Source organism: Neoarius graeffei, chromosome 11, assembly GCF_027579695.1.
Source record: "Neoarius graeffei isolate fNeoGra1 chromosome 11, fNeoGra1.pri, whole genome shotgun sequence".
Lineage (NCBI taxonomy): Eukaryota > Metazoa > Chordata > Actinopteri > Siluriformes > Ariidae > Neoarius > Neoarius graeffei.
The window spans coordinates 52,140,621-52,162,035 of record NC_083579.1 but is presented as its reverse complement, the minus strand read 5'-3'; the positions used below and the strand labels follow the sequence as shown (position 1 = coordinate 52,162,035).

The following is a 21,415-nucleotide window of genomic DNA, read 5'->3' as shown; positions in this document are numbered from 1 at the left end:
TAAGTGTTGTGAAAGTAGGCCTGTTCTCTGCAGGTCTGGCTTACAGAAAGAGGGGAAAACCTGATTCACCACAAGGGGAAAAAAAAAAAAAAAACGGAGAAAAGAAACGCCCTGGAGTTGACGCGCCTGTAGCTCCTCCTGCGCGCTTTTATAAAGTGAATGCCTCGCAGGAAGGCTGGGTAGAGTGGGTTCTCTGTAAGGGCAAAAGAAAGTTCACACGCCGAGAATCCAGCGGTGCAAAAGTGCCCTTTAGTTCCGCAGGGTTGGTTGGTTATTTATTTTTCTCCGAAAATGACCACGGCTGTGGTGCCGCCTCTGTTTGACTTCAGCGAAGTTATCAACAACAAGGTACGGACTCACTTAATGCTGTTGATCATTAGCTCAGGAGCGCGTGCTGCTCTGGAATGCGCAGCTTCACTCGGTTTTGGCGCGCGTGACGATTTCTTTAACAACAACAACAACAACAAAATGGCTAATAAACAGCGGTGCTGTTTGTGTGTGTGGTAACAGGCGGGAGTTTAGTTAGTTAGTTAGTTAGTTAGTTAAAGCAATGACTGAGATTTGTGTCTGTGTTGTCTAGTGTAGTTCATGTTTTTTTGTCGACATTTTGTTAGGTACAATCCACAGCAGTGAAGTTTGTTTGTTTGTTTGTTTGTTTGTTTCATCTAAACTTAACTTAACTCAACGCCACGCCTTGGTGGGGGAAAAATATCCACACGTACAACCTGTACCGAGATACTTGCTTAATAAACCGCAAACAAGTTGACTATCACAAGTTCAGCTTTTCCTTAACCATTAAATTTCACAAACGAGTGTTTCTTATTATGCTGTAAAATGACGTCTTAACCTAGAAAGTGCTCGAAAAATGCGTCTGATAAGACAAACCGAACACTGCACTTGGGAAATTAGTGTCTGTCTGTAGCCTGGATCTGACTAGCTTCCTAACTTGCTAACTTTTGTTCAGGGTTCTAAAGTTTACTCAGTTCGTTATACATCCACGCGGTGTTCTAGTTTTACACTACACACAGGAAGAATCCCTTTTCTTTTTTTTTAAGCCACAGCAATGAATTTGCATATCTTTTTTTAACCAAGTAGACTGATTAGGAAGCAGCTGTTCTACACATGGTTCTTCTCAACTAGTGTTATTTTTCCCTCTTCAAGGACTTTGTTTTTCCAAAAGTGTCACTTATTTTGCATACCAAACAGTTCGTATTGTTCCTTCTATGGACTTGAGTATTTTAACTGTAGAAATCATGACCAAAACCATTGTACTTGGTAAATTAGCTTCTAGGTGATGCACATAAATACCCCTGTTAGTTGTCCCTGCCTGCTGCGTCCACTCATCTTCCATGCATTTCATTTACTTGAGCAGAAACGCGTTCCTTTGGTGTCAGCTCAGAAAACCAGGCTTTAGTTCAGGAGTTTAAAATGAAGGGACCCTAGTGGATTAATAGCAACACGCGCAAGAGGTCTGTTTACTCCGTTCATGCCTAAGACTACCAGACAAATGTTTAATGATCCAAAATCTATTTATTCAGAGAACATAATGAAGCGAGACACTGACCAAACTGTTATGTTTCACTTTGATTTCCAGAACAACAAAATGCTGAATTACAATAACAACATACTTGGTGCTCCACACACCATGACTGTGCCTTGCACTGGTGCAAATCTGACCATCTCCAGCCCCACTGGGAGCCTGCTGGACAGGAAGGCTGTGGGGACACCCACCATTGGTGGGGTTTACCAACGACGGCACTCGGTCACTTTGCCTAGCAGCAAGCTCAACCAGAACCAGTTCCTGAGCAATGGGAAGGCAGATCTGTCATTGGTAGGCCCTGGGATGGGCAGCAGCAGCAACAAAGAGAATCGACTTCGAGATCGTTCCTTCTCGGAGACTGGGGACCGGCTGATGCAGAAGTGCACCGGATCTGGTGGCACTGGAAGCAGTCAGGTGAACTCGAGCCGCTACAAAACAGAGCTGTGCAGGCCATTTGAAGAGAATGGTGCATGCAAGTACGGTGACAAGTGCCAGTTTGCCCATGGCATCCATGAGCTCCGCAGCCTTAGCCGCCACCCCAAGTACAAGACAGAACTCTGCCGCACCTTCCACACAATTGGCTTCTGCCCTTATGGGCCACGCTGCCACTTTATCCACAATGCAGAAGAGCGCCGTGGACCTCCAACTGCCCCATCCCCACTCTCAACATCCAACAAGCTGGAAAGGCCACGGCTTCAGCACAGCTACAGTTTTGCAGGGTTTCCCAGCTCTGGAGGCCTAAGAGACAGCCCCACCTCTGTCACGCCTCCACCCATTTTCTCCCCAGACGAGCTGCCTGAGTGGCCTAGCAGCAATCCCTTCACTTACTCCAGCCAGGAGCTGGCCAATCTCTTCGGCCCCAGCTTGGGCACTGGGTCTGGTGCTGATCCCACTGTCCATGCACCATCCTCTCCATCCAACACCCCTTACTCCTTTAGGCCCATGTCAGAATCTCCCCAGTTCTTTGAGTCTCCGTCCAGCCAGCCAGACTCCCTCTCTGACCAGGAGGGCTACCAGAGCAGCTCAGGAGGGAGCCTGAGTGGCTCAGAATCACCCATCCTTGATACCACCCGCCGACTGCCCATCTTCAGCAGGCTGTCCATCTCGGATGATTAAGGTGCATAAGCTGAATATCCTATATTGGAACTCGGCAGTGGGCAAAGAGCACGAGAGGTGAACTTGCCCTCTACCTCCTGCTTATTCTCTAGCCTTCTAGGGGCAGTAAACTTCCCTTGTATCAGTTAGGCTTTAAAAAGATGCAGTCAATTAAGGGAACTCTTATTTGAATCTTTATTTAACCACAACAAGCAAAACCTTTCTCCCCATTCCCTTTGGCCCAAAGCCTGTTTGCTGCCTTGGCCTTATCTCCGATGCCTTGCCATGACATGTGACTGTGCCAAAACAGCTAGAGCAGGAATTGGATTGGTGAAAGGTGAGAGACTGTTGTGCCAGGCACTGCTGCCTCAGTAGTGCGTAGGTGAGCTACAGGTGGCACGTTCAGGGAAAAGTTCTGCTCTAAGGACCCTCCCCAAAATAGTACCACTCAAGGACACTTCTAACTATCTAAATGGGTTTGCTAGAGTCATGTTTAAATCTTTTTTACAGCTGTCTGTTGCAGACTAACCTCAAGTAAATAAGTAAAGTGCTTGGGGTTTAAATGTTGAGGTGAAAGGACTGCTGTCACTTCATTAGTTGCTTCCAACCTAGTATAGTAGCTTTTGTTCTGAGCATTCTTCTACCCCTTTTTAGATAGTAGATTGTGTCAGTTTGGAGGATGAACTTGTGAGCTTGAAACTGGGAGTTGGAGTATTTGGCACATTTTTGGTTTTTATCATGTGCTCCAGCTTGGTCCTAAAACTAGCACAAAACTGTAAGATTTTGGATGCCTTACAAACGAACAACTTCACTTGCCCCACCACTACAGTTTCCCCCCACTGTGGCTGGTCACTTGGCGTTTCTTGTGAAAGAATCGCCAAACCTGGTGATTTACATCTTAAACACTGACTTTTTACTCACCTTTCAATCAGTGAAGGGGAATTCCAGCATTCCCAAGGTGCAGCTGAACTTCCTGCAACTTCACCTTAGATCTTCAAGCTAACTTGCTTTTTCCTTAAAATCTGCTCAAAGGAGTGCTTGGTAATTTCATCATATCTTTCCATCTTTTTTTTTTTTCCCCCCCTCCTCCCCATTTGACGTCTCGTCATTGTTATTATGGTTATATTATTGTTTGGAAAAGAAAACTTTCAAGACAGAAGGTTTTGCTTGTCACTGCTTATTTAACTTATCAAACATATTTATTGGTGATCATATGCATTTTTTTGTTAATTTTGTTTGTATTTATCTTAATGAAACGATAGAATATATTTTCTTTTATGTTAAATTATGATCTTCTGTATTAATCTTAAGATTGTGAAGACTTGTCAACTTTTCTTTTTTCACAGTTAATATATTGTACTACAATGACTTGTTTGCAACTACACTTTGATAAAAATGAAACTTAATTTAAAGCAAAAACAAAAAAAATCCTGTGTTTTGATTATTTATTGTAGATTTTTCCATTCATTTTTTCCCAAATATTGGACTGCAACCATTAGGTCTAATGTTTCTTTGATTTATCCTCAGTAGAGTGACATCAGTACACTCAGTTTATTTTTGTACGTTGTACTCAAATTTTTTTTCCCTCCCTCACCCTTATTTTATTTTTTTTTTAAATTTAAGGCAAGTTTAGTCCTTGCATGTAGCATTTTCCCATTAGTGCCAGAGGTGGTAATACAGTATCGGTAGTATTGAACTGTATATTATGAGCACTAGATATCCTGGAACATGGCTAGCAGAACATTTACCAATGATAGTAGCAAGTTTGATTTAAGACGATGGCCTTAAAGCTTCTGCTTACATTCTAGGTACCACCCTGAAGTGCATTTTAATGTTGCGTTGTGTTCAGTGGAGTTGATTGTGGTGTGAAATCAATGCAGGTTACAAAACTTCAGTGTTAAAAGCAGTTCCTCCAGTTACGTGTGTTAATTAGACGAATTGCAGGCAATAACTGTGACCAAACGGGTTGGATATTAAGTGTCCCTTTTTTGTTTAATAATTGGATTTATTTTAATACTTCTTCCAACCCTGATGTAAAGTGCCTCTCTTTTTATACATTCCATTGAGCTTATGCTCCTTGCCTTGAATAACAATGCAGAAGCTACGTTTTGAGTAGTTATTCCTCAGTTGTTGAAGATTGGCTAACAGGATAGAGACAAAGAAAGTATCTAGCCTAAACTGTTGAATGTATTTTTAAACAGCTTTTGCTGTTCACTACAGTAATGTCTGTGAGTTTATATAAGGTTTTTTTTTTTGTAGTATTGACTGATTTGCAGTTAAAACCAATAAACCCCATATTTTTCAGAAAATCCTGTGTGAAGTGTTTTAATACATGGGGAGGGGGGATTCTGCCTTAGTGTTAAACAATGACTTTAAAAATTGTATGATTGGTTTCTAAAAGCAAGCTATTATTGACACCAGTTTGTGTAATGAGGGAGTTCCTAAGAGAAACCTTGTCATTGGTAGTCTGGATTGGTTGGCTATTGATCTTTATCCAGCTCAAACATCAGCTGAGCTTGCCTGAATACACAGAGAATGGTGGGACATCAGTGTCCCTGGATTACTCTGAACATTTCAAAAGCTTATTGGGACTGAGAGGAGGGATCTTTGAACTCTGGAACTAGTCCAGAGTTGCCTGATACTGTGATTCACTATGAATCAAAGTGGTACTGAATCATGAGTGCCACGGCATGATGTGTTCATTCTAATCATTCAAGGTGTTAACCTGTGGTCTGGTATTGTGTAAATCTTTGGTGGAATATTCCTGTTTACCTGCCCCCGAAGTATTGTCACTTACCCACTGTACAGCTGATCATGTGATTTGAGAGCAGTTAGTGGAGGTTTATAAACAGTATAATCCCTTTACATTCAGAAGTGACCATAAAGTGGTTACTTGGTCTCCCTTAATATAGTATTTATTTGGTTATAAACCACTATGGATACAAGATTCATACATGATGACCAAAAGGTAAAAAAGCTGACGTAGACATTTGTATGGTATAGTGTGTATTTTCTCTCTCAGGTGAGGAGCAATGGAAGAGTTATCAGTCACCACACTTTCCAGACTATGTACTGTCACTTGCCTGATGTGTGGTACGAAACAAAGAGCTGTTTCCTGTTTATGTGGTACATGCTATATGCTCAAGCCACACTGCTCTGCACACATTACAAAAGTGTGCAGGATGTGGCTTTATTCTGAAGATGGAGAGTGGAGGTGTGTGTGTGTTTCTTTATATAGGCTTACACAAATACTTGCAGACTCCCCAAAACACGGTGCACAGGTTTCCATCATCTGCACAATGGAAATTAGATACAGAGCACACAATTGTTCTATAATCTATAGTCATAGCTCCAGGCACAGCTGGCAGTTGTCTGAACGCTTTTTGTTCTGCTGCGCAGCTGGATTGTGCAATACTCCTACAGTTGGTAGACTTTGTAATTCTCCTATCAGAGAGCATTGGACTTCTCTGTTTGAGAAAGAAAAAAGTAAACAGAGTAAATTTGCTTATTCTGTTCTTTCCCTTATTGTGTGTGTATGAACAATGCTAAGGGAAAAACCAAAGAACGAGAGCTATGGGTGTTATACTGTGGATTCGATGTGTTTTGGACTGCCAACTTTTTCCCAACCAGACCCATAGAATTATGCAGTCTTTTTATATAAACTTTGAACACACCTGATTGAACTCATGGAGGACTGAGGACTTAACAGACAAGTTGAATGAAATTCTACAATTCTGTTAAATTGTGCTGGATCACATCATATGAACTACTATGGCCGTTAGGATCAATTCTACTGTCTGTAGTATCAAGACAATTTTTTTTAATGATCAGTTAGATAAAAAGTAAAAAACAAAACACTGTTGGGAGACGTTACACGAAAGGTTTGAGAGTATAAGAAAAAAAATCAAATGTGATGGAGAATATGTAGAGCTTTCCCCCCTTCTATGTACAGTATATTGTCACAAGGATCTAAACTACTTTAAGAATGTTATAAACATTAAATTTGTGAAATAGTAGGTGTAGTTTGTTGCCAAGTTTCTGTATTGACAGAATAGTCAAGTGAAAAATAAGTACATCCCATGGAAATTGTAGACTTTTCTCAACAAGCAAACTTTTCACCCTTTTTGGTACAATGCCTACAGATAAAGGTGATGAACAAAGCAACAAGGAAAATTAACCGTTTCAATCATTTATTTGAGAAAAATATCAATAGATGTAATATTATTCCATGGAGAAAGTGAGTACACCCTTTGCTTCAGAAGTAACCTCTTGTAGGCGTTCTGCATAATTGTCCACCGGTCTCGGACATTGGCTTGCTGAACTTTTTGTCCATTCTTCCATGCAAAATCCTTTCAGTTGCAAGATGTTTGAGGGTTTTCTTGCACATACTGCCCTTTTCAAACTCTCCCCACAACATTTCAATGGGGCTCAAATCTGGGTTTTGACTAGGCCATTGCATAACCCTCCATTTCTTCTTTTTGAGCCATTTCTTGGTGGATTCGTTCAAGTACTTGGCATCATTATCTTGTTGAAAGGTTTACCTCCGGTTCAATTTGAACTTTTGAACAGGTGGCCTCACATTATCTTCAAGCACACTTTGATATGATTCAGAATTCATAGTTGAATCAAAGAAAGCAAGTTTCTTAGTATCTGAGGCAGTGAAATAACCCCAAACCATAACATTTCCACCACCACCACAGTTTTTATGAGGAGGTTCTCCTGAACAGCTGTCTTTGGTCTGTGCCACACGTGTACTCTTACTGTGGACAAACAGCTCTACCTTTGATTCATCTGTCCAGAGTGTGTTATTCCAAAAGGCCTGGTCTTTACCAAGATTGTTCATTGGCAAACTGTAGTCTTGCTTTAATGTTCCATTTAGACAGCAAAGACTTTTTCCTGGCACACCTCCCATGCAGGTCAAAGTTGTCCAATCTCTTTCTGATTGTAGATGTGTGCACTTTCACATCAATAGTTGCAAGCGTTACCTGCAGATCCAGTGATGAAATTTGGGGGTTCTTGGAGACTTCTTTTAGCATCAAATGCTAAATTATTAGCTATTGGGCTGAATTTGCTGGGGTGACCAGTCCTGGACAAATTGGCAGTTGTTTGAAATCTATGCCACTTGTAGATGACTTTCCTTACAGTGGAATGATCTATTTCTAATAATTTAGAGATCTTTTCAAATCCCTTGCCAGATTCATAGGCATTCACAATCTTTTTTTCTGAGACCCTTTAGATCCTTAATCTAAAGAGCTCTTTAGATCTTGGCATGATGACACCACACACTTCAGTAACAAAGAGAACACCGGGCCCTAGATGTCAGGTTTAAATAAGACGGGTTCCACCTACACCGACACCCGCAGGAGGTTCTAATCCATCCAGCCGTTTATCCTGTTCTGCAGGGTCACAGGCAAGCTGGAGCCTATCCCAGCTGACTATGGGCAAGAGACGGGGTACACCCTGGACAAGTGGAGGTTCTAATCAATGGCACCTAATCTAGAACACCTGAATCTAATTTTATGGACTTGAAAGTGTGATAAATGTAAGGGTGTACTTACTTTTTCCAGGGTGTTCTTACTTTTTTTGACTGATATTTCATTTTTATTTTTATATAAATTATGAAAATGATGACAAAATGTAAATTTTGTGTGTCATTTGTGGGTGTATATGACCTTTATCTGTAAGCATTTATCAAAGAGAGTGAAATGTTTGCTCGTTTAAATATGTTGAGAAAAGTCTACAGTTTTGATGGGATGTACTTATTTTTTTTCTTACGTGACCGTACATATGTTAGCTACATTAATAATTAAGAAAAGCTTTCACAGGGCTGTGAATATCTTTCAGGATGAGCCTGACAAATCACATGTATCAGATTTGCGGCCATGTAATAACACACTTCTCTCCCTGTCATTCATAACAACTTTCTGGCAGTTTCCCCATCATGTTGTTCTTTTGTGGTTTCGGAAATGGCGGCTTGTTTTTCGGAGTAGTCCCTACTACAACCAGACAGTTTCAGTTGAGTCAAAACCTAGTATCCCCCTCTGAATGTATTGAAACAACAAGGCCAATGCTTTGTTTTTGCTATTCACTGAAGACATTTGGATTTAAGATCAAAAGATGAATATGAGATGATGGATCATAATTGGCGCTTTCATTTCCTGATATTTACCTCTAAGTGTGCAAAGGTATAGGATCAGATACAGTACCAATCAAAAAGTTTGAACACACCTTCTAATTCAATGGTTTTTCTTTATTTTTATTAATTAAAAGGCATTTAGTGTATTAAAGTAATGATGGATGTCGTTTCTCTTTACTTAGGCCCTGTCCACACGGCAACAGATTCAGGTGACTCCGATACAATTGCTTATCGTTTAGGCCTGGCGTCCACACGGCACCGGCGTTTTGGGTGCCCAAAACGCAATCTTTTTGAGAACGGGTTCCAGAGTGGAAAGATCTGGCAACATTGCCGTTGTGAAGTCGTCTGGATGAGTAGAACGGATTTGTTTATGATGACGTCACAACCACATGACTGTCAGTGCTTCACGCCGGGTAGAAGTGTAACGAACTCCATGCGAGTTGTCAACAAATCCTATAACCTGGTTCATGAAACGCGCTTACAAAATATTTTCACTGTGAATATTTATTGTGTAATGGTGCAAAGTGAGAGAGAGAGAGACTCTGCCCTTAGGGCAGAGTCAATCCCGCCAGCAAAAATAGGGGGAAAAAAGGAGCGATCTCACCTCTTCAGATATGGGTTTAAGTCCTACAATACATTCCTCAAAAAGGGCGTAAAAGAGCAAATTAATCCATCAACGTGTAGCATTCAATTTATTCCGGACCATTAAAGACGCCGCCTTCCGCATAGAATCATACGTCAGCCTCGCCGCCATATTGGAGAGGTCAAAGCGGAGAATAAAGATTAGCTGCGTTTAACTGTACCAACAGGTTTGCCGTCCAAACGAGATCACATGGGATTACCTTTCACAGGTGAGACTGGAAAAATACTTTTCATTGTATTTGGTCATTATAATGTAATTTTACGAACAGATTTTTCCTGACTTTGTGGCTAATATGAAGTCTCGCGCATAATAGTTTATGCGCATGCGTCCTTACTTCTTCTATTGTTCTGGTGTCTCCGAAGGGACCGTCTTACAGCGCCCCTAGAGGTGTGGCATGTGTATTGCATCGTTTTCAGCAAGCGTTGCTTTGCAATATGGACCTGATATTTTAGTGATCGTTGCCCATTTGGACGCGATATATTTTTAAATAACGTCTCGTTGCCATTGTCATGTGGATGTAGCCTTAGTTGAGCGGTTCTTGACATAATATGGATGACTACAGTTGTGGAATAGGGCTATTTACTGTTAGATCTCAAACGCATTAAGAAGGCAAGAACTTGCACTAATTAGCTTTTGATGAGGCAGACTTGTTAATTGAAAAGCATTCCAGGTGACTACCTCATGAAGCCGGTTAAGATAATGCCAATAGTGTGCAAAGTGTCAAGGTAAACGGTGGCTACTTTGAAGAATCTAAAATATGAAACATCTTTTGTTTTTATAGCACTTTTTTGTTTACCACATAATTCCATATATGTTCCACACACTGTTTTCATAGTTTTGATGTCTTCAGTATTGTTCTACAATGTAGAAAACAGTTAAAATACAGAAAAACCTATGAATGCAAAGGTGTGTCCAAATGTTTGACTGCTAATGTAGTCTTAAAGTAAATAACACTTAATAGTTGGTTGAATATCCCTTGGTTGCACTAACTCCATCAAGCCAGTGAACCAATGACATCACCAAACTGTTGCATTCTTCTTTTCCAGGCTTGTACCACAGCCTCCAACCTCTTTTAGGCTTTGGTTTTTGGGACGTTCTTCCCTTCGGTCACCTCTTTAGGAGGTGAAAGGCATGCTCAATTGGGTTAAGGTCTGGTGATTGGCTTGGCCAGCTAAAACCTTCCACTTTTTTCCCCTTCATGAATTCCTTTGTTGTATTAGCAGTGTGTTTTGGCTCAATTGTAAAATTGCCTTGACAGAATGTTTCTGTAGACTTCTGAATTCATTCTGCTGCTACTGGCAGGAATAACATTATCAATAAAGATTACTGAGCTTCTTCCAGAAGCAGCCATGCAAGCCCTTTCTTTCTTCACACTTTGGACTTTGCATCACTTTTCTCAGCTTTAAAATGCCTTGCTTTTCTCCCATAGACAGCTCTCTGGTCTTCATATAGGTTTATCCTTTTAAACAAGTAATGCAGTCTTCACATATGAAACCCAGGGTTTAAAACAATAATAGACATTCAGAGCTATTAATTATTTAAGCAATTAATATAATAAAGTGCACCTAGATGACAAAAAATACCTGTTAGTAACAGTATTGTCAGTATTGTACCTGTGGATTCCTACAAGTACCTCGGGCTGTGGCTGGACAACAAGCTGGACTGGACTTGCAACACCAAACACTTATACAGGAAGGGACAGAGCAGGCTGTACTTCCTTAGGAGGCTGCGATCCTTTAACATCTGCAGGAAAATCCTGTGGATGTTCTATCAGTCTGTGGTCGCCCGTGTCCTGTTTTACACCATGGTGTGCTGGGGGGGCAGCACATCTAAGAAGGACACATCCAGGCTGGACAAACTGATCAGGTGGGCCGGCTCTGTGGTCGGCATGAAGCTGGACTCTCTGGTGACGGTGGCAGAGAAGAGGACTATGGACAGACTATTGAACATCATGGATGATGCCAGTCACCCTCTGCACACCGTCATCAGCAACCAGAGGAGCCTGTTCAGTGACAGAATGCTCCTTCCCAAGTGCAGGACGAACAGACTCAAAAACTCCTTTGTCCCTCACGCCATCAGACTGTACAACTCCTCTCTGGGGGGAGGAGGGGTAACAGGAGGACAGAGGACGGGAAGGAGCAGTAGCCTAGCCTCACAATAAGCAATACCAGACAACGTGCAATATAATGTGCAATATAAAGTGCAATATCTCTCCTGCCCCCTTTCCCCCCTCCTTCCCCCCTCTCTCCCCCCTTCCTCTCTTCCCCATATCTTATTCTTTTTATATTTGTATATGTAAATACTTAATTTATTTTAATTTATCTAGAAGTTTTCCTCTATTTCTTTTCTCTGTTTATCTGTAATGATGCTGCTGGAATCTTAATTTCCCTGAGGGAACCTACCCAAAGGGATCAATAAAGTTTTATCTAATCTAATCTACCTGTCAGTACAATATTTTTGATCACTTGAAAAATGGGTGGGTCAAAAAAATGTCATGTTCTAAGCTGTTTAGCACATCTCGATGTACAGCAAATATCAGGAAAGGAAAGCTGAATTTCTGATCTATTGTCTTATATTCATTCATCTTTTGATCTCAAACCTAAACATTTTTAGTGTGTAGCAAAAAATAATTGCTGTTACAATACTTTTAGAGGGGACTGTACATGTGCCATTATGACTCTTCAAATGAATGCACGAATAATTGGAACAAAGTAAAAAAAAAAAAAAACAGTCAAAAGGAAAATGCTCATGGCAAACTCATAAGTTAAATATCTCAGCCTGTCTGCTTTTGCTGCTGCGTTGGCTTTGACATTTGAGGGACGTGAGAGTGGTAAATTGACGCACACACTCTCTAAAGCACAAAACAACCTCTCACTTTCATGTGCTTCCTGCATCTCACCTTCATCAGGCCTGTGTAAAGCCACATGAAAAGCCACACCGTTGTCAAGACAACACCTGCCCTTGATTCTTTTTCCGCTTATAAGACTCATGCTTAACTGGTCTGTGTGGTGTTGGTTCTAGGGCTGCTGGGTAAAGGTAATGTTTGGAGGCCAGGTGGACAAAGCTACTGTCAGTCACATAAAGAGACAAGCACATTGTCCAGTTGACTCATATTAGCCTTTTAGAATTTGTGTAAAAAAAAAAAGACATTTTTAGATATTTGTGAGGCAAAGAATTTGCACAGTGAATGCTGTCACATCAGACTTTCATTAGACACCAGTTGGCAAGTAACCACTGATGTTTGTTGAGTGTGTGATGGTGATTCTTTTGTGTCAGGCAAAAGCTGTAATGTAATATGGCAAACACCATGATCTAACAAGAATCTGGAACGCTGTCTGGCTCTATCAGCAAATTCCAGAGGTACCTGTATAATTTACACATTACAAATCAAGGATTCTCAACAAATCTGAAATTTAGATTTTTTTCCTTTGGTCTTGGAACCTTTTCAAATGCATGTTTCTCCCCTGTTTGTTTCAGTGTGCATCTGTTTCCTGTCAGCAGTGAAGCAACACTACAGTCTCCTCTTTCTCAGGCCTCAACAAGTCACACTCTTTCCCTGAAGGCCACTGAACTGCTTATCTTCAGGATAAACCATAAGTAAATGCCAAAGGTAAATAGAGCTTATTGCCATGATCCCCCTTCTGTTTCTCACACATGTACACACAAGCACAGGCATACATAATATTGGTCACACAGCATACTCCATTGTTTATCCATGTCATTATCCATAGTGGGAGCTTGAGCGTGTACTAAGAAGGGCCATGCTTTGATAACCTACTTATTCACCAAAACCTCAGATAACAGTCATAACCACTAATACAAAAGGGTAAGAGACAGATATCAGCCTTATCTTAGGACTGGTTTAAAATGACTCACCTGTCTGCTTGTCTGCTGAGAGTGGTGGTGTATTTGCATAACTGAGAAAACAATAGACATGCCAGGTATTAAAGTAAATCTAGACATAACGAACATCAACAGTTGAAGGAGACCTGAAATGTCTGTAGCCTTAATGCTTGAAGAACTTGTTCAAGTCATTCTCTCCAAGTTCCATAACATCATAAGCTGGCCACATCCTGACAAGTGATAACGTGCCTGTGGAAGCCCAGATGTAGTGTGGTAGTGTTCAGATTACACCCCCACACACATACATGCGCAAAGCCTGTGGTCAGAAACTGTTCCACCGACAATAAAGTTGCCACCCAGCGTAAAGCGTAAAACCCATGGCTCAGAGTGGGGTACTTGTATGGGTGGGAACAGCTCTATACAGAATATTTTATAAAACTCCTCCGAGGCCATGTTCCATTAAGATTAGGCCTGAAACCAGTCAGGCCTGCTCCTGCCATCCCCCTGTCCCCAGGGCTTTCTAACCTGCTCAGACATGGCACATGCACAGCTCCAGTACACACATAAAGACTCCTTACAAACACCTTGCTTTGAGAAATGACTGAAGCATGTCTTAGGTCCTGAAAGTTCTTAACCGAAACAGTGTGGTTGAAAAATATCAGAGGATGTGGAACCATGGATAAAGGTCACTAAAATATTTTCTCAAAGTGAGAATTAGATTACAAACCCACTCTATGTACTGCCTTGTAGTAGAAATCTGGAGGGGACGTTTTAGAATAATTGGTTACTGAATAGAGGTCAGGCATGTGAGGTACCCCTTTTAGCACTCACCACATAAAGACATAAGCGCATAACCCTGACCCTCTGACCCAATAAGCTAAGACTACTAGTATACAAACACTCATCTGCACACACCAGAGGCTGACCTCATCTCATATCTGCTAACCTTGGAGAAGGGGTTCTGCAGTCTCAAGATTGTACTTATCTATTTAACTGGGACAGAATTTACTAAACAAACAAGAACTGTTGTTTTGGCTCTCGTGAACAAACCTTTTGAACCTACAACCACTCCAACACTTGTCTACCTATGGAAATAATAAGAGAATAAATAAGAAAAACCACCAGGATGATCTACTCTAGTAAAAGAGATAAAGTTCAAATTCATTTTTCTAAAAATAAGACAGTCGTCGTTACAAAGAAATACAATTCCTTGACATGTCCCAGCCTTAATAGTAGAACAATGTGTCAGGATGAAGTGGTCTGTTCTTACAGAAAGAAGGTCAGGCAATGTTGCCGCATACCAAACAGAATAACCTAGAGGAAGAGCTGCACAATGAAAGTCAGAGAGCACTATAAATCACAGACTAACTGATCCACCACCCATATGTGTATGTGTTTCTGGCTCTTTATCCAAAATGACTTGCCTTGATGCTTCAAGTCATGTATACTACAAAAAAGAGATACTTACAACTCTTAAGTTGGGAAGGACCATTTACTCTGCAAAACACTCATTCCTATACGTGTTCATTAATCTATAGCTGCGTTCATACACCATGATATATGTGACCCATTTCAGTTTCTTACACTAAATTTGATAATCCAGTCCAGGTGTGTCAACATCTTCATATGCACAGGAACTTTCCACAATCCATTTGGGCCTTGACTGGAATAGAGAGTTAAAATATAGTATAGTCTTCTCTTTTTTTTGTAGCATTGCCAGTAAGAAGAGAGCTTGCAGTTGAGCACCATGGGTCAGTGGGATGGGTGTGTGGGATTTGAGCAGGTATTTGTTTACTAGAGCACCATCTCAGAAATGTCCTCCTGGCTGGCCATACTTCCTGTGCCTGTGCTGAGAGGACTGGATTGTTTAGTCAGCCACCCTGGGCTGACACAGAAAAGCCATGTTGAAATAATCAGTACTGTAGTTCATAACCTCCAGTGGATGGCGAAAGAGTGAGGAAAAAGGCTTAAGAGAAAGACTGTATTAATAAAATTCTCTCTCTCTTTTCAAATGAAGAGCAGGCCATACTTCCTGATCAATGAGTCAGATTTTCAGGAAGTATTACGCCTGACAATTGGCTCTTAGTCACAATGGGCAAACATTGATAGACAGTGTGTCAGAATTTGCTAAATATGAAACTATGCAATTTAAAGTTTCTTACCATCAGGGGAACAAACTGTACACCCTCTTCCCTTATTGCATGCAACCAAACATTACTTCATAAGATTCACTTCATTTAAAATCTCACAGAAAGAATAGCTGGCATTTTTACTTCATGATACAAGTTTAACTACACCCGCCATTATGCAGCCTCACAATAAGAAGCCATGGCTGATAGTAGTTGGCAGACTGTCATACCTCTTGGAAAAACATCATATAAAAAAACACAGCATGCTACTTTCCAATTCAAATATTAGCAACTGTTTTCACGAGGACTTGGGCAGGTTGCGGTTTCAGTTGTGTGACAGTTCTTACCCTGTTTACTTGTGAATAAAGATAGTTCTTTGATTGATGGACTTTTTCTGTAGTAATTTGCTAGTGAATGTACTGCTCTGATTTACATTGATGATGGCAAACCTGGCCTTGTGGGAACGGTTACAGAGATCTAACCAGAGAACAACAACAAAAAAAACATCTCCAGTGTCCCCTCCAGCTTTGATTTAGCAGGGGGAAAAGTGCCATATAAAAATGGACGAGGATTGTCTTGAAATGCACACCTTGGTGAAAGCTGGCAGTGTATAATGTATCGGCGTTTGGCCTCTCTCTGGCACACTGCCAAGTCTGCAGCCACCAATGGCTATGTCATTAATCCAGAGCAAGGAATAGCAAGAGAGGATTGGGCAGGGCCTGAAACATTACCTGCCAATTACAGAGGGACAGCAGGGCTACAGGAGAAATGCACAGCATATGGGACTCAATCTAAGATTGAACACCTGACCTATGGACCCATGCAATTCACTCTCTGCGCTGCTAAAAGGCTCCAGAGAGGCCTGACTGAAGTCTTACATAATGTCCCTTATTAAACTCGCCCTCCCGCTGCTACACAGCACCCTGCACAACCACAGCCTGCTGAGCACACAGCCAACATACACACCACCAATACTCCATCTGATTGGAAAAGCTGAGAGGTGAGAAGTATTCTTTAACACGTTGCTGACAGGCCACTTGACAGGGCTCTGACATGCAGGCTTGGCGGGCGGGGAGTTAAACATAAACAGAGGGAAAATCCCGCCACAGCCAAATAAAAAAAAATAATAATCTGTGTATATTCGTGAATGTGAAGGTGTGCCACTCCCTGCGTGGCTCTATGTGTGGAAACTGAGTTGACTGTGGGCTCTCTCTCATGTCTTTTTTTTTTTTTTAATGTGCTGATGACATACAGGCCTCACAGCTGACCTAGGTTTTATTTTATTATAAACACTGCCACACCATCGTGAGACTGTGAGCTGGGTGAACCAATAAACCTTTTACTTCTCTAGTGGAGGTCTAATCTGTTACTGGCTGCATTTTCCACTGGGCAAGTGGCTGCTCCAGACATTATAAGACAGAGGTGAAGGCAGACAGCTGGTTGGAAAGACAACAGCAGAGTTGAAGTTTCCCATTTATTGACTATTTCCATACTCAGGATGAAGCTTATGATTATAGTGCCAAATCTGTTGTATTAACATGCCCCTTTGCTTGCCATACTGCAGCCGTTTATGGAAAGAGGAAACCATGAACATACACAAAAAAAAAGTTGGAGAATTCATTAAGTGTTGTCTTGTGTGGTTCATCTCTAGGACCCTGCGCCACAGAACAACCTGAGGGGGGAAAAACAAGGTCTGAATGGGAAAGACATTGAGAGAGACGGAGAGAGGGCTGCTGATGAAAGCAGAATGCAGGGACTATAAACTGGAGTCACGGCAGCTGTGTCCAGGGCTGCAGGGACGATCCTCCCAGCCAAGTTCCATGTCCGCTCTGATTATGGGCTGGAACAATGCATTCCATTGTAGGCCTGCTCTCTGACTGCCCAAAAGAGGAGTCCCTCATCAACACCCCCCCCCACCCCACACACACACACAGTCCATCTCATACAAAGATGAGACTACAATTATACATACAAACTTATATGCATTAATATATTAAAATGATGCATTTTATTTTTCAAAAACAGGTGAAACATCAAATTGTTAAAAGAGTGAAAAAGGCACTAATTTGGAGAACAAAAGTTTAAAGAATTCTCCTGTTTTTCTTCATATGGAATGACTCAGTCTCCTCAAGGTCAACTTTAACAGCTAACACCCAGTGAAAGAGAGAGAGGGGTCAGACCAGAGTTCCATAACTACTTTGTGCGATTAGCGTGCATATCCTTTACTCCCATAACATTTTGGCTTTGGAGAGGTCCTGCATGCTCAAACTTCACACACTAGTCACAGTGCAATCTTTGCACAGTGGACAATAATGCACTATTGCTTTATAATGTTTACAATGTCTCTCACACACACACAAGGTTTACATTTATTTATTCCCTTCTCATATACTACCTCAATATGCACACTCAACCCTGCATCTTATGTTGTTTGTGTCATTTATTGTCTGCAGTGTTGCACTCATTGCACTCTTGCACTTTGTGTGCTGTAGATTGTAATCCTGTGATGTTTAGATTGTAGATTGTAGTCCTGTAATGTTCAGTCTAGCACCATGGTCCTGGAGAAACGTTGTTTCGTTTTAACTGTATACTGTACCAACTGTATATAGTTGAAATGACAAATAAAAGAACCTTAACCTGCTTTGTCTCAAATCTTACCCAAATAGTACGAACATGATATTACTCCACCTACTCCTAGGTTTGAAAGAATTCTCTCTAGCAAAAACCTTCACCTTCTCTACAAAGAGAGTCCTTCAGTGAGAAAAACAGAAAGAGAGTTTCAAGTTTACCTTTTGAAGAAAGGCTGAAAATTTTTGGTGTCACGAATTGACTTATGCGTATGCTCCCATGTTGCTTTTATGCACTCACTTGTTCAACGACAGGCCGCAAAGAAGAGGCACAGACACGTTTTGCTTTTGAGCAAAATCTGTACCTAATTTCATAATGTGCATTAATACCCGTGCAACTCATGTTATAAGGGTTGGTGCAAACTTTGTGCCTAATTACATAATGTGCACAGACCATACACATCAGTACTTTAATATGCAGGAAATCTTAAAGGTTACGCTGACCTATTTCCGAATGCAATCCTGTTACTTTGTGCATCATATGTGACTAAGCCTTTGTGATCTTTGAATTTAACTTTGAATTTAAATTTTTGAGTTTAAACAGTAAAATACAAAGAAGAATCCTGCAAAATCAGCTTTGCAAGATTAAGTCCTGTTGACCAAGAAGTAACAGATCACACCGTTCAGACCTCCCCCCCCCACACACACACTTTTAAAAGACCCTTCCATAACATTCCATAATAAACTGCATCAGCCTAATGAGGCTGAACTCCACAGAAACCAGGTCATAACATGCTAATGATCATAAATGGGACCACATATTTCCTGATGTGCTGTGGTTTAACCACCAATACACACCTACATGCAAAAATCCCAGTTAAAATATTTGAATCTTTCTACTGATGTGGGAGGAAAGGAAGTGTGGGAAGATTTGATTTTTTTTAATGGGATTTCCAGATATTGTACTGTGGTGAGTTTTTAGGCATTACAGTTGGAATTGATTCAGATTTAAAGCTGCAATGTGAATCCACACAGATGTAAGAGATATCAAGAGCACCATGGAAGAAATCCATCCATCCATCCATTATCTGTAGCCGCTTATCCTGTTCTACAGGGTCGCAGGCAAGCTGGAGCCTATCCCAGCTGACTATGGGCGAGAGGTGGGGTACACCCTGGACAAGTCGCCAGGTCATCACAGGGCTGACACAGAGACAAACAACCATTCACACTCACATTCACACCTACGGTCAATTTAGAGCCACTAATTAGCCTAACCTGCATGCCTTTGGACTGTGGGGGAAACCGGAGCACCCGGAGGAAACCCACGCGGACACGGAGAACATGCAAACTCCACACAGAAAGGCCCTCGCCGGCCGCTGGGCTCAAACCCAGGACCTTCTTGCTGTGAGGCGACAGTGCTAACCACTACACCACCTGGTCAGGGTCCTGGTGGAATCCAGAGCATAGCTTGGAAATACAGGATGCAAGGCAGGAATACACCATGGATGGGACACCAGTCCATTGTATAGCATAATGAATACACACTCTCTTTAACATCTAAAGACTTAAACCTACCAGTGTGTTTTTGACAGATGGGAAGAAACTGGAGAATCCAGAGAAAACCCATGTAGACACAGAGAGTACATGTGAATGGAAATAGGATAGAAAATAGGAATCCTCTCTCTCTCTCTCTCTCTCTCTTTGATTAAGTAGGGCATGTAGTGAATGAATGAAAAAACACCATGGCTACACTGAGTTTAAAGTTTTACCATGAGCTTTGCCCCCTGTCTCTGAGAATGTGACTTTATGTACCAGAAATATCCCTATGGCTCTGTGTATCATGTGTCTCTCCAGCTACTAACCCATCAATGATCAAACCAGTGGCTTCCAGAGTGAATGCTTAGTACAGTATTTCCATTTAGTGAATAATGTCTCATATAAACTAGGTAATGAGGCATGGTAGTTTGTCTAATACAGAAGGGTCACAACTTTATTAAAGGTTTGCATGAAAAGGCCAAGAGTACATCCTGAGGCCTGTTGTGATTTGCACTCATCACAGTGTCTGAGTCTTAGGTTGTGGCAAGCTTCCACAGGTCTGTCACTTTGCTGTGCTGCAAGGTGAAACCTAGGTGTGAAACAGTCATTTGTGGGAATGCTGGAGGCTGGCAGCTTTACAGATCATGTTTTGTGTCTCACCTTCTACCTACCTGTGACAGCTTCAATATACTGTGACAGGATTTCATGCCTTTGGTCTTTGAGGTATGGCATGTCTCAGGTTGCCAAAGCACATTTGCAATTTGCACCAAGAGATTACGGTTGGTGGTACAATGGACAGGTTTGAAATACAGGTATGTACAGGTACACATTTTAATGGACAGATCCAGTGTTCTAGTAATGGACATAAAGTAGTGCAGAATGGCAACAGAGAAAAGAAAGAACATAACCCTATTCCCATTTCATCTTATTAAATATGTGGTTAACCTAAAATAGCTGATGGTGAGGGGAAAAGAAGTTGAGAATTCTTCTGCTCTGGGTTCAGTTATGGATCTGGAGGATATGCTGAGACTGATTTCTTGGCAAGAACTCTCGCTATGGCAAATAAACAATGCCAGATTCTGAGAAAGAGGGACAGCGAAAGCTAGACTAAGAAAAAAAAATAATCCAAAGCAAAAGAACAGGAAAGTCCTGAGTTAATAGATTAAATGTGGTGTAGGGCCTATTGAAAGAAAAGGAGTATAAGAGAAATATATCAAAGTAAACAGACAGAACGAAGAAGAAGGGAGGAAGACATAGAGATAGCCAATACATAAGACAAAGTGGACAAAGATTTGAAAAAAAAATAGATGAACTGTTGAGGTGAACTGCTGAAGTGCACGGCAGGAAGAAAGGAAAGTGAGGCAGCACAACAGAGAGAGAAAGAAAGAGAGAGAGGGAGAAAAGGAGAGGGAGTGACGGAGCATTGCTTTTCAAGAGCAGGCAGAACAAAGAGGCCTTTGTGTGGAGTGCTGAGAGAGTGGATTGGAGCCAGGGCTTAGGGAGTGTTCAGCAGTGTGCACTAACTGCATTCCTGCACTGAGATTACAAGACTCGTCTCATTTAGACTTCTCCAAGAAACACACTTAACCCTCTCCTACCCATCTCTCTCTCTCTCTCCCTCTCTCCCTCCCATGCCTTCTTTTTTGTTTTACCTTTAATACTCCAGTTGGTCTGAACTTTTCCTGCTTCTTTGTGATATGTTTTCTCTCAAAATAATTACTTCCCCATGTGACTTACTTCATATTCAGAGGCTTTATGTTTTTACGCCACTTGTCAATACTCCGTGTATTTATCCAGAGCTGAAACCCAGTGAGGTTTTTAAACTAATTAACACTTATTTGGGTTCAGTCTCTTATATGAAATGTTGTATTCACCACAAGAATTCTGCAATATCTATGAAAATCTTCCTCACGTTTAAAATCAAAT

General features: G+C 41.3%; 1 protein-coding gene and 1 long non-coding RNA gene across 3 annotated transcripts in view; one reads left to right on the top strand and one right to left on the bottom strand.

Moving 5' to 3' along the window:
• LOC132894394 (uncharacterized) overlaps positions 1-13,502 on the bottom strand; it is an 86,955-nt gene extending 73,453 nt beyond the window's left edge. For both annotated transcript variants that reach the window (XR_009655643.1, XR_009655642.1), the window contains exon 1: positions 13,291-13,502. This is a non-coding gene — a long non-coding RNA (uncharacterized LOC132894394). The remainder of the gene's footprint in view (positions 1-13,290) is intronic.
• On the top strand, positions 168-4,944 carry zfp36l1a (zinc finger protein 36, C3H type-like 1a). Its single transcript, XM_060934161.1, has 2 exons — positions 168-348; positions 1,595-4,944. The coding sequence occupies exons 1-2, from the start codon at positions 292-294 to the stop codon at positions 2,654-2,656; spliced, it is 1,119 nt and encodes a 372-aa protein (XP_060790144.1). The 5' UTR covers positions 168-291; the 3' UTR covers positions 2,657-4,944.
• Positions 13,503-21,415: the final 7,913 nt, after the last annotated feature.